Genomic DNA, 17067 nt, shown 5'->3' with positions numbered 1-17067 from the left:
AGGAAGTTAGTTTTGCTCGTATGGCTCACCAAATACTCTGCATAGCACACGGTTCGCGCTAATGTACAGTACACAGTACACTCACATTTCTTCTTTCCTCTTTCTCTGTTTTGCATTTATCTACTGCTCCACTTCCCGCCTAGTTTTCTTTATTGTATTCAGCTGGGGGCTCATTTACAACTGACTGATTGAATGTCCACTGCACTCAAAAATAAGATTCACTTTGAATGAGACATTTCGAAATTTTCGAATAATCTATTCCCGCCAGTTTTTCGCACTCTCAAAGAAAGCGTTTTGTGACAAGAATCACTTCATAATTTAGGAGGTCAGCCTGTTTCAGTCGATTGCAGCCATGGCTCAATGACTGTTGCATAGTAGATTGCTTGGCCGGACGAACAACTCCTTGCAGCCAGCAGCATACGGCTTAATCGAGGTGAATCTCAATAAATAACGGAATCTTTGTGGCAGTACGTCACGTAACGTATAAAGTGCTTGTACTTTCTTTCGTACACTAGCATTAATTTTTGCAATCAATTGATTTAGGTACCAAAACATGTGAAATGCTTATCTCGAGCTCGCGGTATGTTTCCAAGTACGCGTTTTCTGAGAGCGTCAAGTGGTTACGACCTTTAAAAAAAAAACTCGCCTACGTACCCTGCAATTTTCATATTTAATAACGCTATAAGGTATTTATTATTCACAAGGTATTCTATATTAACTGAATTAATAGATATGGCAGATACAAGGCGGGTATGTTTTTGAAGAGCAAAATTTAAGATAAGCTAGATAAACTGGAGCCCTGAAATCCCTCAATAAAAGAGGTATTATTGAATGTTTTATATTTGACTACCGCATTAGCCCTTGCTTTTTTGTGTCATACATCGGTCAACTTTTCGTGCATCTTATATGTGCAAAGGGAAAGTTGAGTGCTCCTAAACTGTTTAAATGTTGAAGTTACGCAAAGTTCTCAAAATAAAAGATCATAACTATGTACGTGTGTGTGCTGCTATTAGCAACTCCATAGAAGTTCCTCAAGTAAGAAATCCTTGACGCATGAAATACTACACATTTTTTTTTCATTGCGCCATTTCATTCTCAATTTCATACACGAAATGTGCAATATTCCTCAATTTGATTTGCAGAAGGAATTGCAAGCACATGATGAAATTGTGATATTTTGACTGCTTCAAGTTAAATGCAATATCTACCTCTTCTTCATGACATTAATTTTACATTCCAATCGTATCCCTTGTCTCCATTAAAGGTACACATAAAAGCTACCATTTCCATAACTACTGCAGCGCAAACTACAAAGACGAAGAAGAGACATGAAACGGAAATGAGTTTCGCCAATTCCGACAAGTTCACGAATAATATTACGCATATTACTTAAAGAAACGAGCAGAACCTAATTGACGTTGTCTCGTAGTCATGCTTTCAGTTGAGTGAGCATGTACTGCTTCATTTTTTAGCACAGCCTTTTATTGGGCTTCCTATTCAAGCTGCGACAATTCGTGCTGACAGGCCAACCGAGCGTATTCTCACAGCGTGCACTATTACAACTATAACCTGTCGCAAAATTCCAGGCGTTCGTCATCTGTATAAAATAAATTTGCCATCTCTTGCAGAGAAATAACAAAATGTTGGCCGTTGTGATATTTTTAATGCAGCCTCTTCATTTCAGCAGCATAATTTTATATCGCAAAACAGAAATAGCGGCAGAATTTATGCGGTGGAGAATGCGCGAAAGAGCAGTCCGTCGCCGATATAGAAAAATGTAGCGCCTGGGCAAAAAACAGCCGTCAAAGATAGCAAAAAAATTTGGAGCGGTGGTAACATTAGGAAGCTTTCTTGACAACAATGTACAATCGCACACAAGGAAAATGCAAACTGGAGAATTGAAAGCCAAAGAGAACTTTTAAAGTATTTATTGCATTTATGAATGTGTATAATGCACTCTGTTATAAACCTCATGCACCCCCTGAATTAAGCATGATCTGGGAAGCATATATTTTGCTATCATTGGCCCTCCTGTATTTTGGTTGTATTACTCCATTTATAAGTGCATCAGCATCAGACAGCACTTATTTCGAATGGTATGAGAAATGATCGCGATGAACCCAGAATACTCATGTAGAAGCAGGTGAGCGTGCTCTAAACTTATACCTTTAGAACAAACAAGTTGTCAGCCAATAACAAACCCGATTATTGCAATCCTCGAAAACCGCCATGAACCAATGCTAAACTTTTTCGAGGACAACGTTCATGCTGTTACCTCCGTGGGGGTTGTGCATTTCACCCAATCTCTTGGGTGTCGATGTCATCTCTACTCAGTATAGGTTTCGTGTGCTCCAATAATGCTCGTGGTTAAGTGCAGGCTGCACTAATACTCACCTTCGTTTTCTGTGTCCTCTGAATCCGATCCGCTATCTGTGCCAGCATCCTCTTTTCCAGAGCCTATAAAAGGGGTGCGGTTACAAAACATCAAACTGGTGCGCTTTGGCCATCCCTGACCCTTGAGCCAAAAAAAAGAAACCATTATTCATTATCAAAGCTTCATACGGTACAAATCCAGACAAACGTCGCGCACTGTGTGTGTCGAGGGTACTGAGCGCTGCTTTAACAGGATTTAGAGTTGCTATTGCGTGGTTTCCGCGTCCACCTGATAATTTAAACGGCTATGCCAGAGAAATGGTTCAGAAAATAAATTTTCTAGCGTGTGCTCAAGATGCTGATTCCTAACTTAATGCCCAAAGGTGGGAAATCAACCATTACTGCGTTCTGGTGACCACATCAGACACATTTTTACTTATGTGACATAACTAAACCCGAATTCCACCCGCTCTTTCTGTCTATGCTTGAAATATATGTGAGGGTGGTAGGCTAGTGACCAAAATTATCCACCAAACTATGCCTAAAAGGTTTTCGACTCACAGCATCTTTAAAAATTGTTACCTGCGTTCATTGTAGTCTATATTTTATCAGCACCATACACTGCTTCTCGCGGCATGCTTCTCGTGTTTGTCAGCTATGGCGTGGGCTACGTTAAAGGATGACAAAAAGGATTGTGCCGATACACACAGCTGTAAAATTACGTTGCACTCCTTCCTTGTCATGGCAATTGAAGATGCGTTAAGGTGAATCATGAGCACTGCATGCATGAGGACTTTCAAGAGCCTTGACGCCTTTGCGGATTACAACGTGGGCGAAAGGGAAAAGTCACACTTTCGTAGTAGTTTATTTCGCGTTCATGAGGCTGCAGTTCTTAACAAGCGTGCAGAGGGGCGTATGTTGTTATTGGAAGAATTGCAGTGCTCCAGCAGCTGGGCTCTCACTACGATATCATCGTTACACAATTGTCCTTGAGCCCACAGACGGTTATTGCGATGCTGCTACAGAGGGTCTGATGACAGAATTTTAATTTGGGTGATGGAGGCCCACAAACTCATCTCTGGCAGTCGTGAGCTGTTCAGAAGCGAGTTACTTTTATTGCAATTTGATGGCTGACAATTTTAGTCCAATTATTATGCCGTGAGGATGTTTGCAATATTCCACATTATTGATAATGTATTTTGCGCATATAAGGAAATTTACTGCCCGAATCCGAGAGTATTGTGAAGCTTTTCCCAGTAGTTGTGCACTTAACAGAAAGCAGCAGTTTCGAGAAAAAAAAATACTTTAACAGGTCACTTAAGCGAGAACATTAAAATTTTCATCAGCTGTATGAAATTGCTGTAAAGTTATTTTGTTTATTTCTTTTCGTTTCATTCATTTTCTGATTGCCAGCAGTGCAGTGTTATTATAATGAACATTTTTCATTAAACTACATATAAAATTTGTGTTATTACTGCCCTCTAAAATATACTTTATTGCGATAGCAATTGCATGATCACTCAGGTGCATTTCTGCCGTCGGCGTCGCCGTCGCCGTCAGGTTCCGTATAAAGTACACGGGCGATAAAATCTTCGCCGCGTGCCGTGTGCTGTATATGTGAGTGAAAGCGTGCGAAGTTGAGCGGGCGATCACGGCTAAATCTCCCGCAAAACATACATGCGGTCACCTTCAAATATACTGCGCTATATTTTGTAACACTGTCATCTATTTTACCTGAAGTCACATTCCCGATAAAGAAAATGAAATGCACAATGGCGCTCGCAGAAACGGAGCGCATTACAGCTCTACAAATAAATGTGCAGTGACATTTAAGAAGTGGGGTTAGCGCCACATGACTGCAGCAAATGAACGTCGCACTCATTGAGCGAATATACAGCACGACAATATAATAGCATCTCACATTCGTCGGTAATTCGCGTCGGTAAAACACACCCGCAAACAGTCACCAACATTTGCAACATATCATCCTGCTTTGAAAAGAAGAGTACATACTTACTCCTACTTCCACTTTGGCTAGTCAAAACCGTGTTCGTGATGCTGGTTGCAGCTCCGCCTACTAAAAAACGAAAATGAGGCTGTGATGCATACGGCCTACTAAGAGATTTTAGACTGAATGCGCTGTGCACTTTCATTTCATTTCATTTTATTAGCCTCAAGCGCATACGCTTTACAGGGGGGAGTGGTGCATAACATATAGAGTGAATTAACAAGCAAAATCAACACTAATGAATCAAAATTCACTACAGAAAGCCAACTACAAGAGCGAAATAATGAGCGAAATACATGTTGAAGTAGAAGCAATTCAATTAATAACTAATAAGCCGCGATAAGCAGCAATGCTACACAGTAGCTGAAGCAACAACCACAAGCGGAGAAACAAATATACAGAACACCACGCACTGAAAATCTGATAACTGGCTATTAAAAAATATCAGGGATTAGCTTCGAGATATGGCACAAGAGATGAATGAAATGAGTCGTGATCTGGTATTAATGCTACATCGGGCGGAAGGCGGTTCCACTCTGTCGATGTACGTGGCAGAAAAGAATAAAAAAAGCCCCCCCCCCCCCCCCCCCCCAATTGGTTTTACAACTGATGAATTTTACTCTGTAAGGATGGTCGATGCGGGACGAGCGATAAGACTGTTGCGAAATGAAAGCATGCTTCAATTGGTCATGATGATAAATTTTGTGGAAAAGGCTAAGGCGAGATCCTTTCCTACGGAACTCAAGAGATGGTCATGATAGCTATAGTAATTTGTGCTGCCAGTACGGTTGTAATTGGCAAAAATGAAACGCACCGAATTATTCCTGAACTATCTCGAGTGAGGATGTTAAGTTCGTGAAAGGGGGCTCCCAAATTGCAGAAGCATATTCTAATTTTGAACGTACTAATGTCTTGTACATAGTCTGTTCAGCAGAAACAGATGGTTTAGAAAAATTTCGGCGCAGGTAACCAAGCAAGCGACAACTGTTGTTAATTAGGTAATCGATGTGATGCTTCTAGCTAAGATCATTAGTGATATATACACCTAATCATTTATAAAAAGTAATGGGGTCTAGAGGAGTATTGTTTAATTCACAGCAAGCAGGAGCTGTGACATTATTCCGCGATACTCGCATAATTTTACATTTTTTAACATTTAAATTCATGGCACAGGTATTACACCATTTAAATATAGTATTTAGGTCAGGTTGTAAAGAAGAAACATCAGTAGGATGAGCTATTTCGCGACAAACAACGCAGTCGTCGGGGAATAAGAGGATAGGGAAAGTCAAACAGTTAGGGAGGTCATTAATATAAACTAAGAAGAGAAGAGAGCCCAAAATCAATCCCTGTGCTACACCTGACACGACAGATGTTAACGATTAGTTGCGATTGTTAACGAACACGTACTGCGGCCATCTCTTTAGAAAGAATTCTAACCATCTGAGATTTACGTCAATATTGAGGCACCTGCTTTCAAGAAGGCCGCGATGCAGGGTTATAGTATCAAATGCTTTAAAACATTCTAGGAAGATGCAATCAGCTAAAGAACGATTGTCAATAAGAGTGAGCAAGGAGTGAGTAAAACAGAGTAAGGGATTCTCGCAAGAGTACGACTTCCTAAAACCATGTTGTGCCCAATTAAAGAAAAAGAGTTTGAATCAAGTAAGTTAGCAAGTTATGAGCAGAAGACATGCTCAAGAATTTTTGCATAGTATGCTGGTAAGATAAATGGGGCGATAATTAAGGGTTGAATGCTTATTACCGTATTTATCACTTTCGCCTGCTTTCAATGCTCGGAAAGAATACCAGAATTTATTAATTTTTTGAAATATTTAGACGGAAAAATAGAAGAATTCATCTTTGTTTCTTTGAGGAATCTTGCAATTATACAGTAAGCGCCAGCGGAACATGAGGGTTTCAGTGTGTCAATGAGCTTTAGAATCCCGGCTACATCTATTGCTATTGGCTTCGTACTGACGAAGTCAGAGAACGGATATGACAGTAATGAAATATTGCTTGTGGATGAGAACTTCAGACTGAACACGTTCAAAATGGATGCCCACTCTTTACTAGGCACAGTTCTGGCCAACCAAAGAAATCTCTCTGTTACTGTGAGTATTAGTTACGATGTTCCAAAATTTTCGAGGGTTACTGATAAGCATGGACGGGAGCGTGTTTTCCAGGACCTTAGATTTTGCAGAAGTGACAGCGTGACTGTAGGTGTTAGACGCGATAGTGCATGCATGAGAGCTTTGCTTGGTTTGTCGCAATTGGGCGGTCTGAAATAAGCACTTTTTTCCTGTTAGAAAGTAGATTTATATATGAGTCTAACCATTGCCAACGTATATTTGTTGGTATTATGTTGGGGGAATATAGGCATTTGTAAGATTTAAATGTTGGTTTGCAAACAGGTCCCAGTTCTCTTGGACTGAACGATATTCAAAACCAAGACGATAGTTATCAAGAAAAAACGAAAGTTCACTATTGATACTTTCAAAGTTTGCCTTATTGTAGTCAAATATAATCTTCCGTTTTTTCGTAGCTGTGGATGTAAAAAAGCATCGATCAAATTGAAAGAAAGAGGGATCGCTCAGTCCAGGCATGAAAGTTATCGTTCCTATCATCTTGGGGTTAGTGGTAAAAATTAGGTCAAGAAGCTTTGCAGAACTGCCGACAACGCGTGTGCGGCCATCAACTATTTGAGTAAAATTGAAAAGAGAGCAAGGGTCAAGAAACGCTTGGCAATGCGAATAATACGGTGCGTCACACGGTGGTGCCGATGTCCAGTTTATTGTCAGATAATTGAAGTTGCCTAGAAGAGTTACTGGGGATGATGAGTATCGAATCAGGGCAGAGTTAATTGCGTCGTGCAACTCATTCACGAACGAAATGTCTGCATGAGGTGGACGGTAGCACACTCTGATAATGTGTGTTTTATTGTTCACAATAACATCGCACGATACAGATTCGATATTAAATGCGATAAAAATGCGTAGCGATGTTAGGCTGGCAGAAACGGTGAGCGATGTTCCTCCCCCTTGTCTTCAATCCCTGTCACAACGACCGACACTGAAAGGCTTGGTATGAGTAAAAATTTTTCCGTCACTCACACGAGCATTTCACCATGTCTCGGTAAGTGCTACCGGGTCAGCCATCGCACGTGTTGAAAGCGGAGCTGACATTGTCCCTTTTGCCTAAAACACTCCGTATGTTAGTGTAGAGGACAAATAGAGGGCGTCGATAACCACTACCCTCCCTGATTGTTAAGAAACGTGATTCGCCTGATTTGAACCCAAACTGTTGCCCACCGCGCATGCACCAGCAGTTTCGGATACACCAGGCGGCACGCACGCTTTCGAGTCATGAGACGCGCTATCGGAAAGAGAACGATGAAGCTCACAAACAGTATCTGTGTTGGGGTCATCAACATACTGCTTTTGACTGACGGCGAGCTTATAGTAGCGAAGCTTAATAATTGGCGGTCCAGGCAACGATTTCGCGAACGCAGTTAGCCTCTTGCGAGCGAGCCTGGTGGCTGCACAGTAGTCATCAGAAACTGAAATTTAGTTACTTTTGAGCCTCGCACGATCTGCCGTCACACAATCTTTCGCTTCGAAATTCCAAAACTTCATTATTATAAGGTTGGCACTTATCTTAAACCAAGGAGCCACCAAGACGGTGCGCTCGTTCTATCGTGTCAAGTCTAAATTCGGAACCAATATTTGAGGACAGTAAATGAACCGCTTTTTTTTTCTTGCCAGGATTCATCAACATCGAGGACGCCATAAAGCATTAAATTATTTCTGCGAGATCTATCCTCTAGATCGTTGATGTTGGAAAAAAATTCACTGTGTTGTTGGGTCAAGCCATTAATGGTTTCGTTCGTTAGCTGCAGTTCATGTTCTAGGTTACCAACAGCGTTGACTTTGGTTTCAAGGGAAGCAAGTCGCGCATAAATATTGGACAGCCCTAAGCATTCTTGATTGGCTTTTATGTCATCAACAGCTTGCGCCATATTAGCTTCAGCCACCGCTAACGCCTCACAGCTGGTCGTAATATGCCATAGCGCAGCCATAATTCCGTCATAACGAAGGCTGCACGACATGCCATCGTCGTCTGCTGTATCGGACTGTCGTTTTGCTGTTTGTTTGCGGGTAGGCGCCGTGTTAAGCTCAATATCTCCCGAGCATAGCAGTAAAATACGTAACGCCTCTATGCAATCACCTCACATGTCACGTAGCAATTGTGGGCACGGAAGCAGCAGTAAAAAGCGATTAGACGTTTTCTCGGCATGAAGGGAACGCGATTGACTAACCTGGATAACATGAAGACGTCGATCGTTAGTCATGTGTCTTATCGTGCTGCTTCCATGCCCAATGACGTGACGTGGCTGTGTGGTCGCTTTTAAGACAGGACTGCTTGATGTTCCTGGTGATACGGCTGAGCCGATGAACACGGGTTGCACTCCGACAAAGAAAGCGCCGTGATACAAAGAAAAGCCGGTCTCGTCAAGATGGCATCGTCGTGGGTCGGTAGTCTCGTCTGGGTCTGTTGCTCCTGTTGTAGTGACCAGGCATGGTATAAGGCAAGATAAAAACCTGGATAGCATGAAGACGTCGACCGTTACCCATCTGTCTTATCAGGCTCCTTCTATGTCCACTGACTATATGAATGCCCACTGAATGCGCTGAGCACTTAGTGCACTCGATGGATCATGATAATGATTATTCGGGTCTAACATCCCAAATCCACGACTGATGCAGTATTGCAGGCTGCTGTGCTATTTTAGCCACACTTGGTTCATTACCGTGCATTCAAAAGCCTCTGCGCCGCCTATGCACATAGGCGCCGGTTCACTTGTATGTCGATTTAATGTGCGTATACTTTCTTTGTTTTAACCGGCGTAAATTACCCTACTGGTTTGTCCTATAGGGTTTAAATTATCAGAAGTAAACCAAGCTGACCAAACAACAATTTTCGTGAAGGAATTCTTCCTAACTGTCGTTCTTCATATTCCTCAATTCTCATCACGTGAAAATGACGCGGTCCCTCGGCCCTGGTTTGGGAGAAGGCAGGGAACAAAGACAGTTTGCTGACACTAGTCGAGGCAAAGAGCGAGGGCGTCAACATTGGCAGTGAAGCTCACCTTGTGACAGCAAGGCGAGGCGATATTTTATTCCCGTTACCTCATCTAATACTTAACCAATTTGGAAAAAAGTATTGTTGGTAAAACGTTTTCTACACAGCATTTTGCAACTTATTGCGCACAATCAAATTTTTTAAACGGTCCGGGTTAAAGTCTGAGAGGAATGCTGTTCTTGTTTAGACAAAACTCACATCTGGGCACATGACGAAGCAAGACGCGTTTTCACCTAGAATCGTCTCATGCATATCATTGGCTCTCCATTACCGCCGACATGACCGACTAAAACCAGATTATACTGCACACACTATTCCTCGAACCGAATTGTCGTCTGCGAAGAGTTTCTACAAAAAGAACTGTTTTGCGCCAAAAAAATGTACGATCCAGTGCCACTGCTGTCTCATCATATCTTATCTATGCTGCCCGCCTTTTAACAGCGGAGCTGTTTAAGCCGAGCGTTAGTTCGTAACATGCGAACAGACATTATGGGCCGATCCTGGCGGTACTGCAGAAAGGGTCCAAGCACAATGGCACATACCCCTGTGAACTAGTGAAGCTGAGCCTGGTTAAGTCTAGCTAAGCATGGTTGGGACTACTTAGGATTACTCAATCATCGATAGCCAATTCATAGACAATCAATAGCTAATTGATAATCCATCAATAATGAATAAATTCCGAAAAATGTGGCGGCTGACTTGGTAGTGATTAGCCTAGCCAAAATACGTGGCCAATACCTTGCGATATCCAATTGAAATCCTATCAATAGCTCATCGATAATCGGTCAATAATCAATAAATTCTTGAAAATGCTTGGGATGACTTCGTCGGGCTTAGCCTAGCCCAAATTCCTGGACTAGCGAGGTGCCCATCAGCTCTTTAGCATTGCGCCTCCAGTGCAAGCTACACAATTTTTATTGCGATAGCAATTATATGGACACTTCAACCGGATTTCTGCCGTCGTCGTCGCCGTGAGGTTCCGTATAGATAAAATCTTCACCGCGCGCCGTATGCCCGAGCGGAAGCGTGCTGGGACGCGCGCTATCACGGAGAGCGAACGCACTCAATCTCCCACGCGCAAGCAAGGAAGCGGGAAGCCAGCGCCGGAGGGAGCGGGGGGGGGGGGGGGGGGCGCACTTTTCCTCAGCCAACAACCGCGCTCGTCGCTCGCCGCACCGTCTCTTATCTCCACACCGCTCTGACCTTTACGCACTATGCGTTCGCCGCTCAGTTTCTGTTGTAGCGATAGACCGCACGTACCTTCGCCCGCTGCTGCGGCGTATATACGCGCTTGCTGCCAGCGTTTTGACAGTCGTTGTCTGCAGTCATTCAGTGTGATCTATTCATGTTTGTTTGTGCGCGCTCACACCACGCTTGTTCATTCAGTTAGTAATAGTTGGGCCACACTTTCCAACGCACGCTACACATGTAATGCTGCCCGGATCGGCAGTGCAGCGCTACAGGTGTGTCCCTTCGCACGCGCGCTGCCCACGGGAAGCGCTTCTCATCAACACCACCGTTTCACACGCGCCTTCTCGTGGTCATCGAGTCTCTCTTCATGTCGGTCTACTTACGCCGCAGCACACCTGCTTACTTAATCAGCTCATGTTTACTACAATTCATATTGCTACCAAAGCCGCTCACCTTACTTCGTATGACATTGCTGTGTTGCTATCGCATTCATTGCTTCGCCCTTAGGGCGAAACTGTGACATTTTTTTAAGCCTTTTCAAAACCGGAGACCAAGACAATTACATTATATCTATTGCTATCTTGAGGCTATTTCGTATATATTTCTCTGTGTAACTGCGATCGTTCGTTTGGAACACATTTGAAGGCGCAAAGCCTATTGCGTGCACTCACACTCACGTGGCACTTTTTTCTTAACTTTTTCTCGATTTCTGAAGGAATCGTGACACTTCTAAAGCCCACAAGAGTTGTTTTGGTTTTTATTGATTGGGGACGTAGACATAGTGTACCTGGTTTAACGGGAACATTTTTTTTAAAATGAATTTGGTTATGTGTCAATCCGAGTTTCTTTGCGTTGAAGTGAGTAGCTACAAATGTCTGTAATTAATCTTTTATTATTCAATAAGCATCAGGACATAAAATTGGAGACTTAGCGATGCTCCGTAAATTGAGTAACACGCACCAGCTTTGATAAAGCTGGGAAGCGATATAGCCGAGGCATCTTGTATCCTACTGTTGATTTCGCAATCTTTTTTGTACTTTTGACGCACACAAACTACGAAATGTGATTTCATCGTCGGCTGTCACTGTAGGTTAAAAACGAAGTTCTGTAAATATACAAAATAAGGAGAATAAGTTCTAGTATCTTTGGTGCCAAAAATACGACTTGATTCTGAGGCACTTCGTAGAGGAGACTCCGGATTAATTTTCGACACCTGAGGCTATTGAACGCGCATTTGAATCAATGTACATGATCGTAACACCGTAGATCGTAACACGATCGTTTTTTTAATTAGGCTCCCGTCTTATTGTGACAGTCGCAGCCGGATTCAACGACCACGACCTTTTATGTTCGTAGTGATATAGGTGTGAGTGAACAAAACAACGCAATTCTAGCATTGCTCGGCGCGTAATTATGCGATAGCAATTATATGGACACTCCAAAGCAGATTTCTGCCGTCGGCGTCGCCGTCGCCGTTGCCGTCGCCGTCGCCGTGAGGTTCCGTATGACGTCAATGGAGATGAAATCGTCGCCGCGCGCCGCCGAACGCTGTATGTGCGAGTGAAAGGGCGCGAGGGACGCGCGCTTTCACGGGGAGTGAACCCACGGCGGAGAACAAACGCGCGTTCTGCGCCGTGCTCCCTTAAGGGCTGCAGAAGTAGGCGTCTCTTTCCTCCTTTACAATCACCAACGCCGCACGCATTTTGTGCGAACGCGGCAAAACGACGAAAGCGTCGACAACAGTTCGGCGTGTTGCCGGTGCTGCTGCATGTCCAAGTTTATACAGCTGATAAAGCTACTATCATTACTCCGTATAGCTCTCTACAAATTTGCTATCGCAATTGATGCTTCGCCTTTCAGGTGAAACTGCGACAACTTTTTTTTCTTTTGCTTTTCATGAATGCCCCAACATTGTCCAACCAACATTTGCTAAAACCATCCACTTGCAGTACTCATATAACAGTCGAAGCACATGAGGTTCGGCCAAGATTTTGTATATATGAAATTTTCGCAGTTATTTGTGTGACTAAGAAATAATTATAGCGTTATTCTTATCGGAAAGCTGAAAGTTCTAAGCTACTTCTAAGCTACTACAGAGTAGCTCACGGAGGATCAGCAACTAAGTGCAGCGCTTAAAAGTGAAAAAGTATAGCGTTAAACTCAAGTATAGATGCCTGCGACATAACCCGCCAAGTATATAACCAACTATTCTGTAGTCATATTTGCAGCCGTTGGGTATCACAGAATTTGCATTCACGTCCTGTACACTTACAGGTGTTTCCCAATTGCGGTACCATCATCATTGCAGCGCCTGCAAGTATATAAAAAAAAAACAGCGTTAAACATAGTGGGCCTATACAGCTTCATAAACTGGGAGAATATTGCACTGAATGACAAAAAAACATTCTTGGAATGCTTGTGTACTAGGCTAAATTAAGCATATAAACGCGCGTTCTTGAGGTATGCTAACAAACGCTGCGTTATGTTGGAATAACAAAATGTTGGAGCCAAATTTTACAAAAATATTTGGGAGAACCTCGTTTGTGATAGCCAATCGAAAAGGGAATATTCCTTAATTTTAAACGAAGAAAACTAACATGTGTCTGAGTAGCGCCAACGTCAGGTCCGTTTAGGAACAAAACAACATTTCAGGTCAGTTACGTTACAAATGAAAGGGGCTAAGGCGGAAATATTAAATCTGGTTATTGCCCTCTATCCTGCAAAAGTATTAGCTCAGTCTGCAAGTTCGTCCAGTTAGTGGTGCTCCTGCTTGGCAATAACGCCTCTCGGAGCACATTGCGGAACGGTGGTCTGCGGAATGCGTAAGTATACAGTGTCTCCCCGCTCACATGGGTCAAGTTAAAAAATAATTCGACAAAGTCCGAGGACGGGATCAACCGTGTTCTGTAAGCACAAATCTTCCACACACGGGAGCACCTGTTATGATGTATTTAATGGAATAATTAGCCCGAAATATTTATTCAACACATTATACTTGTCTAATGGTGTATATGGGAATTTAAAAATGTTCCTCGCATTAGAAAGCAACATATCTAATTATGTTTTTTTTTCCACGTTTCAACAGTGTGGCGTAAAATAATAAAATGTGTTAAATAAGCATCCTCTCATGCGTCTTGCGGGCGCAACAGCAGCGCGCTCTCCAAAGGGGTTTTTAAAGAATTACCTCCACTAAATTACGCATTTGACAACTACGAGAATTTTACTTGTATAAAGCACAGCTCTGAGTCTCGAATGGCAATACACAGTTAAGAACTACTTGGTTTTTTCTTTCTTTCAACATAGAACGCCTAGCATTTCACAGCAACAAGCTTACATCGAGAAATATATCTAGTATAGCAAGGGTCGAACTAACGTCCAGAATACTGAAGCTTTAGCTTTACGTAACATCAGATCTATTTCTCCTGTTCCCGAGTTTGAGGGATTACATAATGTAATAAATGGTAAATGTAATAAATGACAACGTTTCCAGTTGTCATACACGTCTTTCGGCTGGCTTCTTTGTATTACGTTCCTTCAGCTGCACAGAGTGTTGAAATTATAAATACTAATTAAATACTCTGTTCAGATCGCGTTTGCATATGTACTAGATGGCTCTTCGTAATGGGTACTAAGAAATTAACTGAATAGCTGCAGCTTGGATCACTCTAGTGTTGATATAGTGGTACCCTGAATCACTATAAAACTGGAACTCTCATGGCTAAAGAAACTGCTAGTAAATTTTTAATAGGGACGTTCACAGCAAATTTATTATGTTCCTACTCGAATGTTTTTACTTGCAGACCTTAAAAAATGTTTGTAGACACTTGGCAGGAAGCTTGAAGTAAGTCTATGAACATGTCTGATATAAATGTTTATGGCGAATTGTTGATAATACGTAAATACTAAGCAGTTTTAAAGAAACGTACCGACTGTTAGCAGGATTTAAATTGACCGTTCGTAAGTCTTATAGTGAATAGTCCGCAGACATTTAAATAAATTTTGCGATTATTTTTATAGGGGCGTGAAACTGACAAGGCGTCATCGTAACAGTTGGATGCTGCACAGAGCAATAGCACTTATTATCGCTGCCCTACGCCTAAGGCTGGTGAGCACTGCTCATATTGCAGACAATAGTACTGACAACTGGGCTAGTCGGTAAGTATTTGTTACGAGCCCGCCAATGCGAAATACGACACGAACGAGGAAGTAAACAGGACGAGCGCTAACTTGCAACTATACCCAACTACGTATAACGCAGCTGAACATTACAATGAGCATGGGTGTATGAAGAGCGGAAAAGCACAGATGTGGAAGAGAAGAACGCAATCGGTAGCCACCCAAAGCTTATTCTCATCGTACGTCACCTCGCAAATGCAGATAATGTGACCACTGTAATCTACCACCTGTACATAATTCACTTATCCTGTCACATGTGTACGTCACCCGAATTTAAATCTTGCGATTATGCTTCCTTTACAATGATTTTCCTTTTTCCCAAATATTGTTGTCGTTTCTTGCTTGTTTTTTCAGTGAGCATGACTGAATTACTAGCGGCCTAGCTACACGTGCTGGCGCATCCTCAGAAAGGTTTTAGTTTCTTCGTCACCGACGGTCACAAAAAGTTCACTGAGACATAACTTCCCCCTTTTCTAATATCGCAGGCTTCGAGTATAATTCTCTTCTGATTTATGTTTTTCTCGCATAGTAGTCTTCGTGTACAGTGGGGCCTATTCAGATGATGCAGAAGAGGCCCCGAAATGAAAATAGTTATCCTTGCGTTCTACTTTTCTCTAGTGCTCTATTTAGCGAACATTGGTGCAACGACCCGTCTGCCCATCGTGGACATTCCCACACGACACGGGCAGCTGATATAAGCTTTAGTAACGCATCAAATAAAAGTTTTTTTCGCACTTAACCTGAAGCTTTTTTTTTTTTATTGGCTTTCTGCACTTTTGTTAAGTTTAGCACAGATGCTACCCAGCTTATTCGGTGGCGAAAACTGCACTATTCGTTCTATTATTGCAATATAGCAATTATACGGGCACTTCAAGCGAATTTCTGCCGTCGCCGTCGCTGTGAGGTTCCGTATAAAGTCCAAGGGCGATAATATATTCGCCGCGCACAGTATGTGCGAGTGAAAGTGCGCTGGGGACGCGCGCTATCACGGAGAGCTAACGTACGGCGGAGAGCAAACGCGACTCCCGTCGCGCGAAAGGCCGTGGGTGTATGGTACGGAGGGAGGGGGGGGCGACGCTGTGCTGCGGTACCTAATGCGTATCTTGCAACCGCGCGCAAGGGGAACTGGCGACGCAATCTCCCACGTGAAAGGAGGAAAACGCTCCCTCTCCCCTTCCCAGCGCTATGTAAGCTGGGAGGGGGGGGGGTCTTCTACTCTTACAACAAATGGGTTCTTGCATGTACTTTGCTCCGGTACGAGCTGCCGGTGTTGTTGCGCGCACCGTATCTTGCAAGCGATCTCCACACGGCCCTGACCTTTGTATGCGCCGTGCGTTCGCCGCTCAGTTTCCGTTGAAGCGATAGCCCGCATGAACCTTAGCTCGCTGCGGCAGCCGCGCTTCCCCACGCCCGCGTTTCGACAGTGGCTGTCTGCGGTCATCGATTGTGATCTATTCATGTTTGCTTGGCGCGCTGAAACCACGCTTGTTAATTCAATTAGTAAACGAATGTGTCCAAGTTTATGCAGCCGATAGAACTACTATCCCTACTCCGGATAGCTCTCTACTAATTTGTTATCGCAATTGATGCTTCGCCTTTCGGGCGAAACTGCGACATTTTTGTCTGTAATTTTTACTGCCGCATGCTGTTTTATGTGCGATAATTGTCATAATCCATCCCACCCCGCCGTCATCGTACCACTCAATCAAAAGTTTGTCTGCAGGTCACGTGTACTCTGCTGGAATGCACGCTATTGGTACGTGACATGAAGTTCATAATATGTGCGGCTTCCTTTTGCCTTCAAGAGGTCACCTAAGAATGATGTGAAATAAATTTGCTTCCCCGCTTTTTCGAAAGGCTCGTTTTCTATCGAACCAGCCCCACGTGTTGTCAAGTTTGGAACACCAAAGACCAGCCCGACGTTTCAGTGAGTGATGCAGGACCGCAAACAGCGTCACTGAGTTCCATTGTAGTTCAGTGCGGCCTCTACTCCCAGGCAAGAAAAGCCAACCAAACAAAGAAGTTACACAGTTACCCTCTTATTTCATTTTTAATGTGGTATGCCATCTGCCCCTATCGTACGGGAATGCATACTCTGGATATAGACGCGTCGATGCGCCGATGCTTGGTTTAGAGAGCACTGTGAAAGCTAGAAAGCAAAGACAACTATTCTAATT

At 43.1% G+C, this 17067-nt stretch overlaps 1 protein-coding gene across 2 annotated transcripts in view; it reads right to left on the bottom strand.

Moving 5' to 3' along the window:
- Positions 1-17067, bottom strand: part of LOC119457752 (uncharacterized PE-PGRS family protein PE_PGRS46-like) — a 49817-nt gene that overhangs the window by 11205 nt on the left and 21545 nt on the right. For both annotated transcript variants that reach the window (XM_049670357.1, XM_037719406.2), the window contains exons 8-10: positions 12987-13025; positions 4391-4450; positions 2395-2457 (exon numbers count right to left, since the gene is read on the bottom strand). In XM_049670357.1, coding sequence (XP_049526314.1) covers positions 2395-2457; positions 4391-4450; positions 12987-13025 — 162 coding nt within the window. The remainder of the gene's footprint in view (positions 1-2394; positions 2458-4390; positions 4451-12986; positions 13026-17067) is intronic.

The sequence above is a fragment of the Dermacentor silvarum genome, chromosome 7 (assembly GCF_013339745.2).
Source record: "Dermacentor silvarum isolate Dsil-2018 chromosome 7, BIME_Dsil_1.4, whole genome shotgun sequence".
NCBI classification, from domain to species: domain Eukaryota; kingdom Metazoa; phylum Arthropoda; class Arachnida; order Ixodida; family Ixodidae; genus Dermacentor; species Dermacentor silvarum.
The sequence above is the reverse complement of the archived record's forward strand: the minus strand, read 5'-3'. Positions and strand labels throughout refer to the sequence as shown.